Here is a 17,689-nt window from a genome sequence, read left to right as displayed (position 1 = left end):
CACTCAAGGCGGAAGCAGCGAGTGAGCGAGTTTTCAGACTGCGCATAACCTTGCTCGAGCAGAATGAGGACGAGGTGTACCAGAAGTATCGCCTCAATCGCGCTATGATCATGCGCCTGATTGCAGACCTGGAACCATTACTGCAGCACCAGACACACCGGACAAATGCAATCCCTGCGCACGTTCAGGTCCTATGCAGCCTGCACCTACTGGCCTCAGGGAGTTTCCAGGGTGTAATTGCGGTGGCTGGAGGTGTTTCGCAAAGCGCACTGTCACGCTTCTTCAAGAAATTCCTAGATGCCATGCTGACAATGCTCCACACACACATCAGCTTCCCCACAACCCCACAGCAGTTGGACCGCACCAAACAGGCTTTCTACCAGGTGGCACAATTCCCACATGTGATTGGATGCATCGACTGCACGCATATCCCCATATGCCCAACAGCTGCAAATGAGTACATATTCCGGAACCGCAAGTCATACCACTCGATCAACGTGCAGGTTGTGTGCGATGCCAATAACATCATAACGGACCTAGTGGCACAATTCCCGGGGAGCACACACGACTCATACATCTTCCGCAACAGTGGAATGCACAGGCGACTAATCAACGGAGAATTTGGAGAGGGACTCCTGCTAGGTACGTAGAAATACGCTTCCCCACACCAACACCACACATGTATGTACATCACCAATGCTAAGTCTATGCTTCTATCTTCTAGGTGACAGTGCCTACGCCCTGCGGGAATACTTACTCACCCCATACTTAAATCCAGCAACCCCGCAGGAACATCGCTACAACGCTGCACACATCAGCACGAGGAATGTGATAGAGAGGACTTTTGGGATTCTCAAGAGCCGCTTCCGTATCCTCCACAAGACTGGCGGCGCCATGTTATACCAACCAGAAACATGCTGTCGGATAATTGCTGTATGTGCAATGCTGCACAAGATTGCCACCAGAAGGGGGATACCCATAGAGGTGGACAGGGATGACGACCACCGGGCTGACCAACCTCCCGCCCAACAACGACAGGCACACATCCCAAACACAGCAGAGGGCCATAGGAGGCGGACATACATTATGCAACATAATTTTTGAAACATGGGGAAATGAGACATTACAAGTTGGTTTGGGGTGCAACTGTTTAATGCACAGTAGCACTGAGGATTGTGCAACAAAACTAGCATTGTAAATCATGCTCCAATTGCATCATTGTAAATAAAAGGTGCCTTAAAGTCACGCCTATGCATACACAGTGATTGGATGGCCATGTTTGCCCCACCATGGTCCTGCATGCATGTCCAACTGTCTAGTGGCGCTTCCCACGTACCCCAAGCCTCCGCTCAGGTGTATCCAATGCCTCACCACGGCCTGTCCCCGCGGAGGCACGCGAACTGCGGCGCCTGGTGCTGGCCTCTGCCAGTGACACGCTGCTGACACTGGAGGCAGCCTCACTTGTGTCATCCCCTCCCAATGCAGCAGCACTGCATGTGCTGCTCTGAAGGTGTTCCACAGCAGTGGTGATGTGTCCTAGTGACTTTGCCACATCCCCGCAGAAGTGCCCAAGGTCCACCTGCAGGGCGACTGAGCGGCGTGCCAACACAGCGGTGCTGTTGCTGTGCCGTGTGATGGCCTTGGTAGCGGCGGCGGTACGCAACATTTGCTGCCGGTGACTCCTCTTATGGCACTCATGGCCCTCCCTCGTGGCACGGGTGAGCTCATGTACCTCCTCCCTGAGCTGAGCATTGCCCTCTGCAACCGCTGTGATCATGTCCCTGACCGCCTTGCTCATGTCCGTGACTGCTGCAGTCATGGCGCGCATCTCCCTAGCAAGGCGCACAATATTGCAGCTAATGTTAGCCACATGTCGCCCCTGCATGCGCTGTGTATGCAGCATCCTCTCCTCAATTGCAGAGGTTGTTGGGACATCCTGTTCGGCTGAGGAGACGGAACTGCGTCGAGCCCTGTGCCGCCGTGCGCGTCTAGCACCTCCAGGTGGTGCATCAGGTGGTGTGTATGTGCTCTGCCTGGGTGCCAATTGCGAGGTGGGTGTTTCCATCTCCTGCAAGGGCGCAACTTGGGACCTGCGCCTCTGCGCTATTGTGGCTGTAGTAGCTGCAGCCTGTTTGGCTGATGCCGTTGCTTGTGGCGCTGGTGCTGGTGGAGGTGGTGCTGTTGGGGTGGCAGGTGTTGGCGATGCATGCGCGTCCTGCGCTGTCTCCTGGTCTGACTCGACGGGTGTTTCCGATATGATCAGCTGGCTGCTGTCGTCCGAATCCCCAGGTGATGCATCTGTGTGTGAAACAGTGCATGGTTAGTGGGATAATTACAACTACATAGTGTTGTACACATTAATCTCCCTCTATGGTCCACTACATGAACAGTCTCCATCCATGTTCAACTGATGAGGTGTATGGTCATTGGATTTACGCCTGTACATGCACACTGGGCTGACTAGACTACGACTCCCAAGATGCACTGGTGTCATGTGTTAAGCTGTCTGTGCCAAAGCTGCAGACACACTGAGATCGGGCTGGGGGCATGGAAATGGATTTACGCAATGCTGGGTGTGGGCACAGGCATGCATCTTACCTTGGGCAATTGTGGCTGCGCCGGACGTGTCCATCTGGGTCACCCCCACGACGGCTTCCCGCTCTATCGTCCCTTCCACAAGGTCCTCCAGGGCTGTGTTGGCTGGTGCTGTGGATGCTCCGCCTCCAGTCCTGCTCGCCTCCCGGAGCCTCTCCGCAATCCTCTCTTTGGCACGCTTCCGCAGGTCGTACCACCTTTTTTTGAGGTCGTCGATGCTGCGGGTCGTGACGCCAACTGCATTCACCCTCTCACGGATGCGCAGCCATATGCGCCGCTTCTCCTGCTCAGGCACCTTGAGGGACAGCTTGGCAAAGAGGCGGTCGTGTTTGCTGGAGACTCCCTCGATTAGGTACTCGAGCTCCCTGTCTGAAAATTTACGCTTTCGTTTGCGTGCAGACTTTGCGCTGGATGGCACTTCCTGCGCCATGATGTGTGTGGCTTTGGATTTGCAGAGTCGGTGTGGCCTCACTCTGCACAGGCAGTCCTCCTTCCCAGCTCCTGTCTGCTCCTCTGTCGAGGCAATGTGGGTGGGGCAGCAGTATTTCCTGGTTGGTGATGTCATCTGCACGTTCCCGGAGCGACGCGGCAAATTGCGATTTCGCTAATACCGATTCGGTAATAGCTAACTCGGTATTACCGAACTCGCTATTAGCTAATTCGGTATTACCGAACTCGCTATTTGCTAGGGGGAGTTTGCGTGCCCCGCTATGTAGGAATCGGTAAATTTAGCGATTTTTAAGGAATCGCTAAATTTTACCGAATCTGTTGATGCATGCCATTTACCGATTCCTTAATGGCGATTCCTTATTTTTCGCTATTAAGGAATCGGTATTTGTTTGGTTGATGCATATGCCCCTAAGAGTTTACAATTTCGAACTCGTTGGTCCTTTTTTACCTACAGGCACAAAAAATGTTCATCTCCGTTGGTGATCTGAAGAAAAACTGTCTGTGAGCAGTCATTAAATAATGAACAAAGGCCCCTTTATACAGTTTTATCTTACTTTCTCCTAGTGATGTGGTTAAAATACTTCTGAAACTGTGTTCTACGGGCTCCAAACAGGATGTATTTCTGGAATAAATTGTTCAAATATTTAATATGTCTTTGCAGAGGATGGTTCAGTTATAGTGAATGCAACTCTCCAAAGCAGGCCATGGCCGCATGAACTAAAATCAGCAGTAGTCACTTTTCTTGTTAATAAGATGGGTCTTGATAAATATTACAGGAGTCCAATCTATTCCTTGAACTTTTCTCCAAAACTAGTTCCTTGTAACAGTATAACTTCAGGGCTGCTTAGAATGTAAGTCACTGCTTTTGTTGCACAAATCAAGTTTCAGACGTCACAGACTTACAGAAACCACAATTTTAGATATTTGTCAGCAGTTTTTAGAAATAAAAGCTGGAGTTCTAGTGGCTGCTTTGATTTTCCTGAACCTTTTGGCTGCGTTTAACACCGTAAACCATGGGTAACTTTTGTCATGTGTGGAGTATGCAGTGTGGGTACGTGGGAAGGAGTTAGGGCTGATTATGAGTTTGGCAGTGTGGGAGCAGGCTGCCACGCCACCAACCGCTTGTTCTTACACCGCCAAACCTCACCACATCCAGATTACAATTTATGTTGTGGTCTGGCTGGCGGTTATTTGGCGTTCTGACGGCGGTGCCTATTAAAAAGGCACCGCAATGGGAGCGCCAAAGCCCGTTCCTGCACAACATGGATTACATGAAAACTGTGGTGGCGAGAAAACTCCAAATATGCTTGGCAGTGCCGTGCAGTAGTCCTTTTACGGCCTGACACCATAGCTGTAATACGGCGGCACTGGTTTAGTGGTCCCCGACCGCCATGGACCTCCAACCTCGTAATTAGGCGCCTAGACTTTTTTTAAAATCTAATTTCGCTCAACTGATCTAGATTGTGCACTTGTCCTCTAGACACTTTTCTGTTAGCTGTGGTGTCCCTCAGGGTTCGGCCCTCTATCCTCTTTTATTGAAAGTATATATGATCTCTTAGGCGTGGCTGGTGGCTACCCAAGGCCTGTGGCAGCAACTGTACAGTGATGGCATTCAGATCCTTTAGGATCTCCTTGAAAATTCAGCTGATAAACATATTTATGGCTGTTTACTTGATAGAAAGGTTAAAGAACTGTATCTGCACAATGGTAATATCTAAGGAGATGTTAATTAAATATAATAAGTCACCGTCGAAAAATATTCCCAAGTTATGCACCAGAGACACTGGTTTTGGGGCCATTCCCAAAAGTTCATACAATTAAAACTCCAGAGATAGATTTGGCAAATCCCCAAGGTAATGAATTTCCTTCTTATCCATTTTAAGGCAAAGGTTGTTTGATGACATCCAGGAATTTGTAAGCTTAGGGTACAATATATTTCCTGGCAGATGGAGTATTCTCCCTTGGCCTAGTGGAGAACTTTAGGTCCACCAGGCCGAGACTACTCCACCCACCAAATTTATAAATGACTACCTAGCTGGCGGTAATTTATACAGGCATTGGCAGACACCGTTGTCACTGTGGTTCCTGTCAATGCATTTTACTGTTTGCTACGGGGCTGCGCTGGAAGGACACTGCTCTGTAGCAAACATTATAATTGTTTTCTTTTCTAAAAGAAAATACCAAAACTGCATTTCCTTTTTGGAAAAAAAGCAATGCTTCCTTCACCATGGCAGGCTTATCCTGTGGTGGGGGAGCATTATAATTGTTTTACTGTTCCTTAACGCCGGGATTTACCTGGCGTAAGGAACAGTAACAAATCACTGCATGTTCACCCATCTAACTTGGGCAGTAGGACATGTAGTCATTTCTCTGATGGCCCTGACTTGCCAAGTCCATCGGAGGGGATTAATCACAGTGGAGACAGAGTAGTCTCCAACATGAATAACCCCAAGTTCTGCCCACATGCAAATGCAGCGGGTGGACCACATTCTTGGTGGTAAAGATACTCTGTTGCGGTTGCGATGGAGTATCCTTACCGCCAAGAAATAAATCAGACCCTTAGTCCTCTGTTTAACAACAGCATAGAATTAGGTCAGGCTATAGATAATATGACAAATCACAGGGGGCTGTACTAGACCAATTTGTCTCTTTTGCTCATAGATATCCTCTTGTTTCGCTCAAGTCTCAGCCCTTCACCCCTCTAACCTACATATCAGACCGTCTCTCATCTGCTTTCATGGTCTTCACCTCTATATCAATGGGGAATACGTGCAACTTTTATTAAGACTCAGTACTGATTATTCCGAAGCTCTGCCTCTTCAGCGCTGCCTCTCAGATGTCGAAAATGGAACGGGTAAACCCTGGGTGATGCTTTACCTGGAAATCAGCATTGTATCTTCCCCCTACATTCTCGACATGGACAATCGAATGTCTTTGGTTGCCTTGCTTTAAAATTTCAGGTTGAGAAAAATTCAGCCTATAATACCTCTTCTTCATTCGGACAGCTGTGGACAGGCCATGGCTGTAATTGGCCCAATACTGGATTTCTGTAATGGAGCATCACTTGGCCTTAAGACCTCTGCAGTTTAACACCTCCAAGAAACTTACAATCAAACCCTCAGATCTGTTATGGGGGTCGGTCGTTTCCATCACACAGAACCACATTTGAAGGAATTCTTACAGATTCAGGCTTGAATCCATTTTAAGACAATATTCATTTTTCATCGCACTCTTTATGAAATGTCACCTACATTTATTAAGGATCGCCTAGTCAGAGACCTGTCAGGCAGGTGTGCTGGTTTAATTGTTTTTTCCTGAAGGACCCATGCTTTTGTAAAGCAAAATGCAATAGCTGTGCTTTCGCTATGTGTGCCCCGGCTTGATGGCGCTCTTTTGCTTGAGTCACCATCCACAACTTCAAACATATTTCAGGATATTGTTGAAGATTATTCTTTAAAAAAAACACTTTGAGTAAACCCACAGTATTTTTTGTTGTCTCTTCAATGATCTTTTATCCCCAGTAGACCTTCAGGCAAATTATGTGGCATAGCATAATATATTATGACTCTACCTACAGAGCTGTACCAGTTCAAATGTAGATTTCTTAGACGAATTCCTATTTCTAAAATCACAAATTAGCCAGTCATTCCACTGTGAGAAATTGGGTTACTGGTTGACTGGGGTTTGAGTCCTGGTCAAGCAGCAACCACAATCCTAGTCAGGGTAAAGCACAAGCAAACCCCAAATTAACCTGTACTTAACGCCCTGGTAGCTCGGCATAGAGCAGTCAGGATTCATTTTGAGGCAACGTGTAAAGTATTTGTGCAAACAGTATTATGGTGAAAACACTGCATAAAAAGGATACCACACTAGACTAGAGAAGCAGAGCTGAATTCAATAAATAAAACAAGACTAAAATGACAAAAATCCAATTAGTAGAACCTGAGTTATGAATTTTTAAAGAAAGAAAGGTAAGATAGTGCCTAAAAGCATAAAGTGCCAACCGCGGCTACCTGGTTGTTCTGAACCGGGTCAAAGTCAAATGTTCAGCCCAACCGCCATGGAGCGCAGGTCGGATACAGTCCCAGATTAGTCCCGCTGAAGTTTTACCTTCTCAAGTTTTGTGCCAAGGTTCCTGTTCGCATTGGAGATGGCCAAGAGAAGCCTGACAGGAAGCTGTCAGTGGGGCACGAAGAGCCGTCCGGGCATCATAGACGGGTGAGCTGGAGCTTTGTGTTGGCAGACCTCAGCGAGCGGTCCATGCTGCAGTGCGAAGAGACATGGAGGTGGCGTTTCATGCTGATCTTCGGTGCGAGTAGCAGGGTCTCGGTGCAAACGGGCCTGTTCGTGGTCGTAAACAGACCAAAAGCTTGATTTAAGATCACTGAGCCACACAAAGGGTCCAGGGCCTGAGGGGCACCACTTGGGGGTCAGAAAGTCACTGCAGCTGGGTCAAGGAGCTGTTTATGTTCCTGAGGCTCAGATGTGTAGGTCAGCAGACTAGCCCTTGGAGTCACTCTAGGGTCCAGGGATCAACATGAGGTTGCAGGTCCAGTTCTTCCTCCCCAGGCAGCAGGCAGCCGGACAGCACAGTAGGGCAGTAGCTCCTTCAGAGTAGCACTCCAGCAAAGTGACAGTCCTTTCAGCAACATAGCAGTCCTTCTTCCTGGGTCCGAAGTGTACTGAAAAAGTGGTGTCTAAGGTCCAGTACTTATACACAGTTGTGCCTTTGAAGTGGGGAGAAGCTTCTGAAACCATGCCTTTGAAGTGCAGCGATCCCTTGCCCTCCTGGCCCTGGATCCAGACTAACTACTGGGGGTATGCAACCCTTGGTGTGGAGACAGGACACAGCCTATTCAAGTGTAAGTGAGGCTGGGCTCAGCTCCTCCCTCCCATCCTGCCAGTGATGGCCCATCGAGTCACACCTAAGCACACTATTGTGTGTGGCTGACTAGGAGGAATACACAAAGCCCAAATGTCACCCACACTCAGTCATGTGACCCAGAGATAGGCTGCAGGCACCAACTGGCTAAGGCAAAAAATGCCAACTTTCTAAAAGCATTTTCGTAATTGTAATTTAAAATCCGACTTCACCATAAGTTCGGTTTTTAAATTGTGAATCCAAAGACACCAAACATGAAGGGGTCATCTGTTCCTTTATGGAAATTACACGTATAAAATGTAATAAGGTAACTTCAACTGTTATCCTATGGCATAGATAGGCCTTGCAGTAGTAAAAAATGAATTTAAGGGTTTTTCACTACAATGACATGCACAACTTAACAGTATATGTCCTGCTTTTTAAATACATTGCACCCTGTCCTCTGGGCTGTCCAGGGCTTACCTTAGGGTTGACTTATATGTATTAAAAAGGAACGTTTGGGCCTAGCAAAGGGTTTACTTAGCCAGGTCGAAATGGCAGTTTAAAACTGCACACACTCAGACTGCAATGGCCGGCCTGAGGCATGTTTAAAGTACTAATTAAGTGGGTGGGACAATCAGTATTGCGGAGCCACTAGTAGCAGTTAATTTATAGGCCCTGAGCACAGTTAGTAACCACTACTATGGACTCAAATAAATTAAATATGCCAAATGGGTATAAGCAGGGCCACTGGAATTATGTGATTGTGTGGCCACGATGATTTCCGCATAATTATAGATTTACTGCATTTGCCACATAATCCATCATCTGCTGCATAATCTGCAGATTTTAACAAACACAAATGTTTGTTTCTTGCTCAAACGGTTCAAAAGTTACTAAAAATGCTGCGTCATGTGTTGCGCAGTGGTAGGTCCTTTGCAAAGCTCGACTTGTCACCTTTCTGTTGCTTATTGCTATATTTGGGTGCTAATGAGGTGTCACCTATAACCAGATAGTGTTAACCAAGTTTAAAAAAGAAATAATTAAGTAATACGTTTACAATATATGCCGCATTATGCAGCATAATATGCATTTTCTTGCTGCATAATTTGCTAAACCCTGCTGCATAATTTGTCCCTCTCCTGCCTGCTAAACCCTGCCGCATAATTTGGCCCTCTCCTGCCGCATGATTCCAGTGGCCATGGGCATAAGCCAATGCTACCATGTTTTGAGCAGAGAGCACATGCACGTTAGCGCTGGTTAGCAGTGGTAAAGTTTGCAAAGTCCTAAGGCCAGCCCTGCAAAAAACAGGAGGTCTAAAGGCAAAAAGTTAGGGGGAAACCACGCCAAAGATACACAAACTATGTAGGGTCTTCCAGACATACCGGCGGTCTTCAAAGGATCCAAACCTGAAATTTTCTTCCTACTTCTCTGAGGGACATTCCAAATTTCATACGTTCAACTGTAAACTGAAAAAGGTTTTTCTAATCTTGGATGGACTAAATGTGGCACTCTTGTGAGACTGTTGTACCCTAACTCTGCTGAGTTGGATAGTTCGTATATTTAGAGAAGCACGGTTTATATAACCTTTAGATTTTTTTCTTCGATTTTTGGCACCTAGAGGCTGCGTCCTACTTGTCTGTTTGCGCGTTAATAAATAAAGACAAAGCTGTGAGGTTTATTTAAGCAAATACTATTTTCGCCTCACCCGGGTGGATCATGTGACTGGGCCAGACGTAGTTTCCAAAATGAAAGATTAAAAGGCTGCAGTCGTGCACCACGCCTCTTGTCGGGCTGCAGTTTTCTGCTGCATCCCTGCAGCTCATACTCCAGTGCCAGATGTCCATCTGTATCCAGAGGGTGAAACGAGACTCAAGTTAGGGTTGGAAGGCAAAGTGAAGGGATCGGTATTATTCCCTGCAAAGACCAGGCGTGTGAGGGTGCTCATAAGCAATGACCCTCTCACATGCACACACGGGTTCTCGTGTTTAAGCAAGTCAGGGCAGTAGCTTCTTTGTTTGAAACATCATACTTTTAAAATGTTTTTCGATGCATGTACATATATTAATTGAAAAGAACTCAAGTTAATACTTAGATATTAATGCATGTTAAAAAAACTGAAATGTGTTGAAATTGTAAGGTGTGAAAAGGAAGGCTTTAACAGATAATGACAAATCTTGCACGATAGATAATACAAATAACAACACAGTGGCATTGGTGATGGCATAAGTTGCCTTTTTGATTTCTTACAATGCATATTGCATCTTGGTGAAGTGAAGTCCATTGCTTAAGTCACATATTACAAATTCGTTGTATGCTCTGACTTCATATATGCCACAGCAGATACTCCATGCTAGTGTGCGTAACAATGAATGTACATCCTAGGGATGATGGTTCATGATCCCATTACTTACGGGTAACCGTCATTACCCCGATTTGCAGTCCTCCTCGTCCCAGTCCTTCCTTGTGAGGTGACTCTGCCTAGGAGAGAGGTTGTAACCAGGCTGGTGGTCTATGATCCCTGCAGCCTGAGGCTGTCTTCTATTTCCAAGAAAAAGAATGAATGCTCCTCCGCCCATGCCAGTGGTTCTGTAATGTACCAAATGCGAGTTATAGTGGAGGTGGGGATTAGGGAATGGGACGAGAAGGAATCTGAATCAGGGTCGTGAAGATTACTGCTTAGTAATAGGATCATTACCCCCTCATCTCCGTCCTCTTCGTCCCACTCCATGCGTGTGAGGATTTACCAAGAAAAGGAAGTTCACCGACACAGAATATGCTCAAACAAAGTTTAATGAGACAATCACATCATTGCTGTTTTATGAACTGTAACAGATAATGAATCTGCAGAATCTGATACATCTAATTGGTAATGCTTGACAAATGTATGATGGGACGACCATGTCAGAGTCCTACAAATATCGTGAAGAGATGCCACGCCTGCTTCTGCCCATGATGCAGCCACTGCCCTGGTGAACCTCCCCTGGATATCAGAAGTGGAACCTCTCTGGCTGATCTGTATGCCTGAATGATCCCTTCGAGAATTCATCTGTTATAGTTTGAGTGGAAACTTTGCTACCTATATTAGCTGTAACATATGAGACAACCAGAGTTTTTGACTTTGGAAATTACTGGGTCCTGGTCAAATAGAAAACGTCCATCCAGAAGGGTAAACTTGCAAGACCACTGCCTGAACTAAGTGAAAAGGAGTCGTGAAAACAAGAGAGAGATCTTCGCAAAGTTGCCATGGACTTTAAGAGCTTTTATGGTCACCCACTATAAAGAAAGCGTAAAGGGTGCAAGCCCCTGCATGAACCCATCACTCAAGAAATCCAGAAACCGTAAACTCTGAATGGATAGAGGGTACAGACCTTTTGCAAAACACCACTTTTGAAACGAACCCCAGTGTTCCTTATAAGATTTCAGGGTTGACAGTTTGCGAGATGCAGAGCCATCAAGCAAGAGCACCCCATCAGCTCGAGACCTTCTCTTTCACATTCCAGACCATCAACTGGAGATGTTGGAGATGCAACACTGGACCAACAAGGAACTGGAGAGGAGATGGATGAATAGACAGATGAACATACTGGCCTTGGGAAGATCCATCAGAAGAGGGAACCATGTCCAGCGCAGCCAAAAGGGAGCAATGAGAATCACTCTGCTCCTCTCCTCCCGAATCTTCTGAAGCACCTTCTGGAGAAGGGGAAATAAAGGAAAAACATATAGAATCCCCTGGGTCAAGGGACTGAGAAAGCATTAATCGGCAACAATTGAAGAGACCATGCCGCCAAACAGAAGCACGGCGGATCGCATTGTGTGGTGACTCAGATACATTCAACCAAGAAGTTCCAAATATTGCACATATCTGATTGAACTCCCTGTGGGAAAGATATTACGTCACTGATGAACGCATGCTCCGAATGAGACCGTTGGCCCTGAGGTTCAGAGTCCCCTGCATGTAGACGGCTGTTCGAGTGAGAAGAGGAGTCTCCGCCTAGGCAAAGATGCAAGACATTATCAGATTCAACTACTTGCTCTTCGTACCACCATGACGATTCAGATAGCAACATGCGACTTGATTGTCCGTCCTTGCCACGACGTGCCTACCGACTATTTGGGGAGCAAATGCCTGTCCATCCCACCATACTGCAGTCCACTCCCTCCAATTCAAGGACTGATTCACTTCCCAACTGGAGCAGGGGCCAATCTTTTCCCGACCCACCAGCACGGCCCCCCAGATCCCTCAATAATGCACGACAGGGATGACTGCATTAAAGCAGAATTCTTCCTGTTTTTAAGTGTTGCTGGGTGACAAAATCCCACTCTCACGAGACTTCATGACCCAATAAAACAATTCTGCCTTCGAGGCCTGAGATGCGAGCCTACCCGCCGGCCTGACTTCAGATACCTCCATACGTGGCTTCTCAACGGCCGAGCACATGGACGGTAGGCACGTTGCATGAAGGCACAGACATAATCTGTGGGTCTAACAATTCATAAGTGAGCAACAATAAATGATAAAAATTAAAGTGCAGTTTACCTCTGCCCTGCGAGGACAAAGAAAACAGAGGTCAGGCAGGGCCTGGAGCATTTATGTTTTTCATGAGAAATAGAAGGCAGCCTCAGGCTGTAAGGATCAGAGATCCCTAGCGCAGTTAAAACCTCTGTCGGAGACAGTCACCTCAAAAATAAGGACTGGGATGAGGACGATGAGAGATGAGGCGGTATTGCATGTTCAGGTACAAAGTTATCCATACCTTTCATTGCTCCTCATAACTAGGCCTGCACAAAGCATAGATTTAAAGGCTGCTAGCCATAGGAGGTCTACCAAGCTGAGATGGGTCCGATTTTGTCTCCAGCAACACATCCTGACAAAGGGACAGCACATGGTGATTAATCCTCTACAGTGGACCACATCTGCAGCCGGCAAGGTCGTATGGTCCAGGGCCGGACTGGGGACGCAAACCAGCCCTGGCAATTGAGTCGGGGAGGGGGAGGTGGGAAGCACTGCTGCTGCTTTTGGTACAGGGGGCCGATATTGCAGCACTGCTGCAAAACCTGCCCCCACCGTTCCAAAACCGGCCCCCACCAGTCCAAAACCAGCCCCAACCCTTCTGGCCCACTGAGGAAACGCCCAGTGCCTACTACGGCCAGTCCGGCCCTGGTATGGTCTTATCTTTCTACAATATGGCACACAATGGTAACTACCTAATGGCATTAGTAGTCCAGTAAACAGACTAAAAAGGAAATAATGTGCCCCCTCCCCTATAGTTATTATTTTCTGCCACACCATATCTGAAACTTTGCAAACAAACGTCTAAGCGTCCCTGAGCTGCCTTGACCCAGCCTCCTCCATTCGTCTTTGCAGGTGGCTGTGGGGAACCATCTGGGGATGAGAACCGCAGCCCTCATCACAGAGATGGACTGCCCCATCGGGCTGAAGATCGGCAACTCCCTGGAGGTGATCGAGTCTTTGGAGTGCCTGAAGGGGCGCGGGCCCCCCGACCTGCGAGAGCTGGTCACGCGTACAGGTCAGTGTGGCTCCTGGTAGCCCAGGAAAGTGCATTGTGGTGGGCAGGGGGACTGCGCTCTAGTTGGGGGGAAGCAGTGTCGTTTACCCGCTGAGACATTGTAGTTGGGTCGCTAAATGAAATACACCCTGTAATGATGTGGAAAAATATTTTGCCTTTTCTAAACACGGCGTGCAGTCTGTAAAAATTTGGCTTATAGTATGGAAGCTGCAAGAGTTTTTGCTTCAAGGCACTGAAGCAATATGTTGGAATTAATGGCGGAAGACAGTCAGTAAATTCAGGAAGTTAAAAAGGCTTTCCTGACCACGAATTCAGAGTTCAGCGAATGTCACATATAATAGTTGCATGGATGCCTAGGGTGCACTGTTAATGCTGCACAGATAATAGTTAAATCAAGAATTGTGTCAAGAATGGGCAGTCTCGCTTCAATGACCAAGTTTACTAAGCATTAGTAATCATCTTGCCTCAGTCATTCATATATGTCAGATATGCAAGGCGTATAAGACAAACATGTTATACCATACACAATAGTCAGGCGAGGAAAAATGGATGCAAATCTAGATCCAAGACCTACCTATAGTAACTTGTTATTCCGCGCACCCGCTGCTGCTCTCTGTAGTTGCTGGCAAAGTTACCAAATGCAGAGGTGGGGACTGGCCCTGAGATTCGGATGCTCTGAAGAAAGAGACATTCTACAGAAGTACACATCTGGTTGGCAGGGGATGTGCGGTGTTTTTGGATACGAAGCGCAGTATTGACGCAAGAAGTGGCCCCTATCTAGAATACACCCTCTCAGGTGACGAAGAAAGGCATACATCATTTTGTTACTATGGAGGTAGTGTAGTCTTGGTGGAGTGCGTGCAATCTGCTGGGCAGGGGAAATGCCACGTGTTGAGGAGATTTCAAGAAACATCCCGTTCCCCGGAAAGTGGAATAATGTATGGGGAGCTTGGAACCACTATAGAGGTGATGTGTGTCCCCCACCGAGCAGACAAACTGCTGATGAGGCTCATGTAACCCCCTAACCGCTAGGAAACACTGTTTGAAACATGTATTGAATTATGTAATCTGTGACCGATTGTAACTGAAGTCGCCTGCCACTGAATATCTGCTGTATGACAGTCGAATTGGTTTAATAAAAAGAATAAAAAAAAAAAAAAAAGAAACAACCCTTCAAACCCTGTCCATATCCTACCGCGGGTGGCATGTTATGTTATGTTACCAGATTTTGTAAAGCGCACATCCACTGAAAGGTCTCTGGGCGCTAGAGCTATAAAAGCAATACTACAATTATGCGCTCTGACAGGTTAATCATGTACCACCTTCAAAAGCCAGGTCTTCATGAGTTTCCTAAATTTGAGATAATAGAAGGCAAACCTGATGTCGGAAGGTAGGGTATTCCAGGGGGCAAGTGTCGAAAAACTGGCATCTGAAAATATAGTCTGAAAACATATTCTGTAAAAACATAGTCTTACAAATACAGACCCACAAAAACCTATTAGCATAATAAATACCAACGTAAATATCTCTTGAGACTGGCAACTTAAATTAATATCAAGCACTTATATCATAATAATATGCTCGCACTGGCAGTGGAATAGAACATTTGCAGAGACCTTCAGTAGGTGGAAATTGACTATGGTTGTATTTAGGCATTTTGAACGGGAGACAATATTGAATGGTAGATATTTTATCAAGACACATTTTTGAGTCTTTGGGGCATATGTACAAGCCCCTATCGCCACGAAAACTTCACTTTGCTGACATTTCCATGGCAGTGGGGGTTTGCCTTATTGACAAGGCAGCGTTAAGCCACTTAACTTAGGGGGACCTTCCTGAACATAAACAATCTTCCCCTGCACGCAGACACCCTTGCACTATGGTTCAAGGGTGCCTGCGTTGGTGCTACACTGCTAAGTGTAGCACAAGCGCAGGGGGAAACGCAAGGCTGCACCATATTCTTGTAAAATATGGTGCAGTCTTTTGTTTCTGAAGTGGTGGAGTGAGGCGTTGTTAAGTCATGACAGCTAACGCCTCTTCTTTATAAATATCCCCCTTTGTTTCTACAATGAAGCCAAACATGTGACGCTTTCCCTCCTGCAGGTGGGTTCCTACTGTGGATGTGTAGTAGAGCTGATACTGCTGAACATGGCACTGAGATGATCGGCAGAGCCCTGGATGACGGCTCTGCACTGAGGAAATTCCAAGCCATGCTGGAAGCCCAAGGTGTAGAGTCAAGCACGGCCCAGGCTCTCTGCACAGAAGGCAATGACTACTTCCAGATCCTGCGATGTGCAGAGCACCAGCTGGAGCTAAAGACACAAAGGACAGGTAACCCACCAGGGAATGCATCCCGTATTTTTCTAAGAATGTGAAGTTCTTCTCTATAGGTTCCCCACCATTCCACCTAAAGTCCCACCTTTTTATAGCATGCCTATTTCTACCTTGCAGGTGCCAAGCCTCTGCCTATCGTGCCCCATCTTTCCCCAGAAGTGTCTTCCATTTTCCATGAGTGTCCCACTTTTCTCCAGTATTCAGCCCCCCTCGTACATTCAGTACCCGGCATCTCGATCTTGCATGCTGTGTTCTTTCCTTTTTGCCCATTCACCCATATGTTCTGCCATTTCTTTCCCTGTCGTATGTTGCGACTTCAGGTACCGTGGAGAAGATTCATGCCATGCCCATAGCACTGCTGCTGCTAGAGATGGGAGCAGGCCGCAGCCAGGCCGGGCAGCCAATCAACCACAGCGTGGGAGCAGAACTATTGGTGACTGTTGGTCAGCATGTAACCAAAGGTATGATCCTCAATATTATGGGAAGGCGGTACGATCCAATGTTGATTGTGAGATAAACTATTTCTCAAGCATTTTGTGCAAACAGTTATGTTTCAGCTTCACAATAAACCCCCGGATAACCCAGAAGTGTGACTTATAAGCAAGTCTGACATTGCACCTGTATTTAACCTGGAGCCCCCCGTGTTCTTATCAGTGCTCTCTCAACCACACTCTCCGGAAGAGTCACTTGCTTACTGTCACTCTGAACTGGAACTAATCTTAGGCACTCTGGAGGATAACTATCCACACAGTAATAAACAAGTGCCTCCTACTGTTCAAACTAGTGAGTGACAACATTGTTTCCAAAGAGAGTCAAGTCATCATGCAGACACAGGAGAATTAATAATTACAAGAGTCACGGAATTGCGGAATAGAGGCTGGGCTCTCCCTGGACCGTGCTGAGAAAATGTACAGTAGTAAAAATCTGAATTATTTCGGCTCTCTAAACAGACCTTCCAGACTTGAAGGGGTTGTGATTGCAGAACATCATCTTTGTGCCACATACTGCCTGATAGATTATCTTCTTCTCCTGCACAACGTTTTCTCAGTTGGACATTACCAACACCTCTCTGTCTTCAAAAGTAACCAGAAGGCCACACATGTTACCCTACAAACTCCCAAATAAATATTAGCTGAACAAACTATTGTGATCGTCAACCTGCTCCTTCAGTACTGAAGAGTTTGCAAACCATTCCTCAGAGCTTGTATTGTATGTTCTAACAGGTCTACCCAAGAGCACAGCCAACACAGGTTCATTATAGGAGGCGACAGACTGCCACGCCATGAGGACACCGCGTATAAAGCCTAAGTGGAAGTGACTTTAGGGCCCTACCCCTTCCTGCAGACACTTATGTTGTACCTACACCCATCACTGTTGCATATCCATAAAGCATACTCAGTGTTGATGGGACAGCTTGTCTCAACAACAGAGCAAGGATGCAGAAGAGAATCACAGGCAGAAAAACAAAAGGGAACATATGAAGTAAAAGCAAAAATGACAGTTCTGATAAAATGAATCAGGGCATGCTTTACAATAGTGTCAGTAAATGTTGCAAAAGGACCATGGTCATTGTCCTTAGCATTCCCACACCACCTCTAAGAGTTTGGCTATCATACACATGCTAACCAGGACAGAGAGGACAAATGAAATGCAATTTTAATATCAAAACCTTACAACCATACCCAACTGACAAAAGCAAGGCTACCGCCTGCTCACTCTTCCACAGAATCCAAGCTACATCTCACTGATGAGTCCTAAAAAGGTCAAAACCAGTCTGGGGTTGCTGGTTGCCTCTTCTTGGGATAGGCGTGCCTGGCTTTTCGGGATGGACTGTTGACATGAGGAGCAGGGTCAGTACTTATTTCTATAAGGCAGGCCTTAATCTAGTGTGGCACAGTGGGTGAACAATGGGTTGGAA

General features: G+C 46.7%; 1 protein-coding gene across 2 annotated transcripts in view; it reads left to right on the top strand.

Annotated features, from left to right (window-relative positions):
- Positions 1-17,689, top strand: part of TYMP (thymidine phosphorylase) — a 231,107-nt gene that overhangs the window by 209,247 nt on the left and 4,171 nt on the right. For both annotated transcript variants that reach the window (XM_085653764.1, XM_085653763.1), the window contains 3 exons: positions 13,275-13,437; positions 15,541-15,768; positions 16,092-16,232. In XM_085653764.1, the coding sequence (XP_085509890.1) occupies positions 13,275-13,437; positions 15,541-15,768; positions 16,092-16,232 (532 nt within the window). The remainder of the gene's footprint in view (positions 1-13,274; positions 13,438-15,540; positions 15,769-16,091; positions 16,233-17,689) is intronic.

Source organism: Triturus cristatus, chromosome 4_1 (genome assembly GCF_964204655.1).
Source record: "Triturus cristatus chromosome 4_1, aTriCri1.1, whole genome shotgun sequence".
Lineage (NCBI taxonomy): Eukaryota > Metazoa > Chordata > Amphibia > Caudata > Salamandridae > Triturus > Triturus cristatus.
This window is presented reverse-complemented; position numbering and strand designations above follow the sequence as displayed.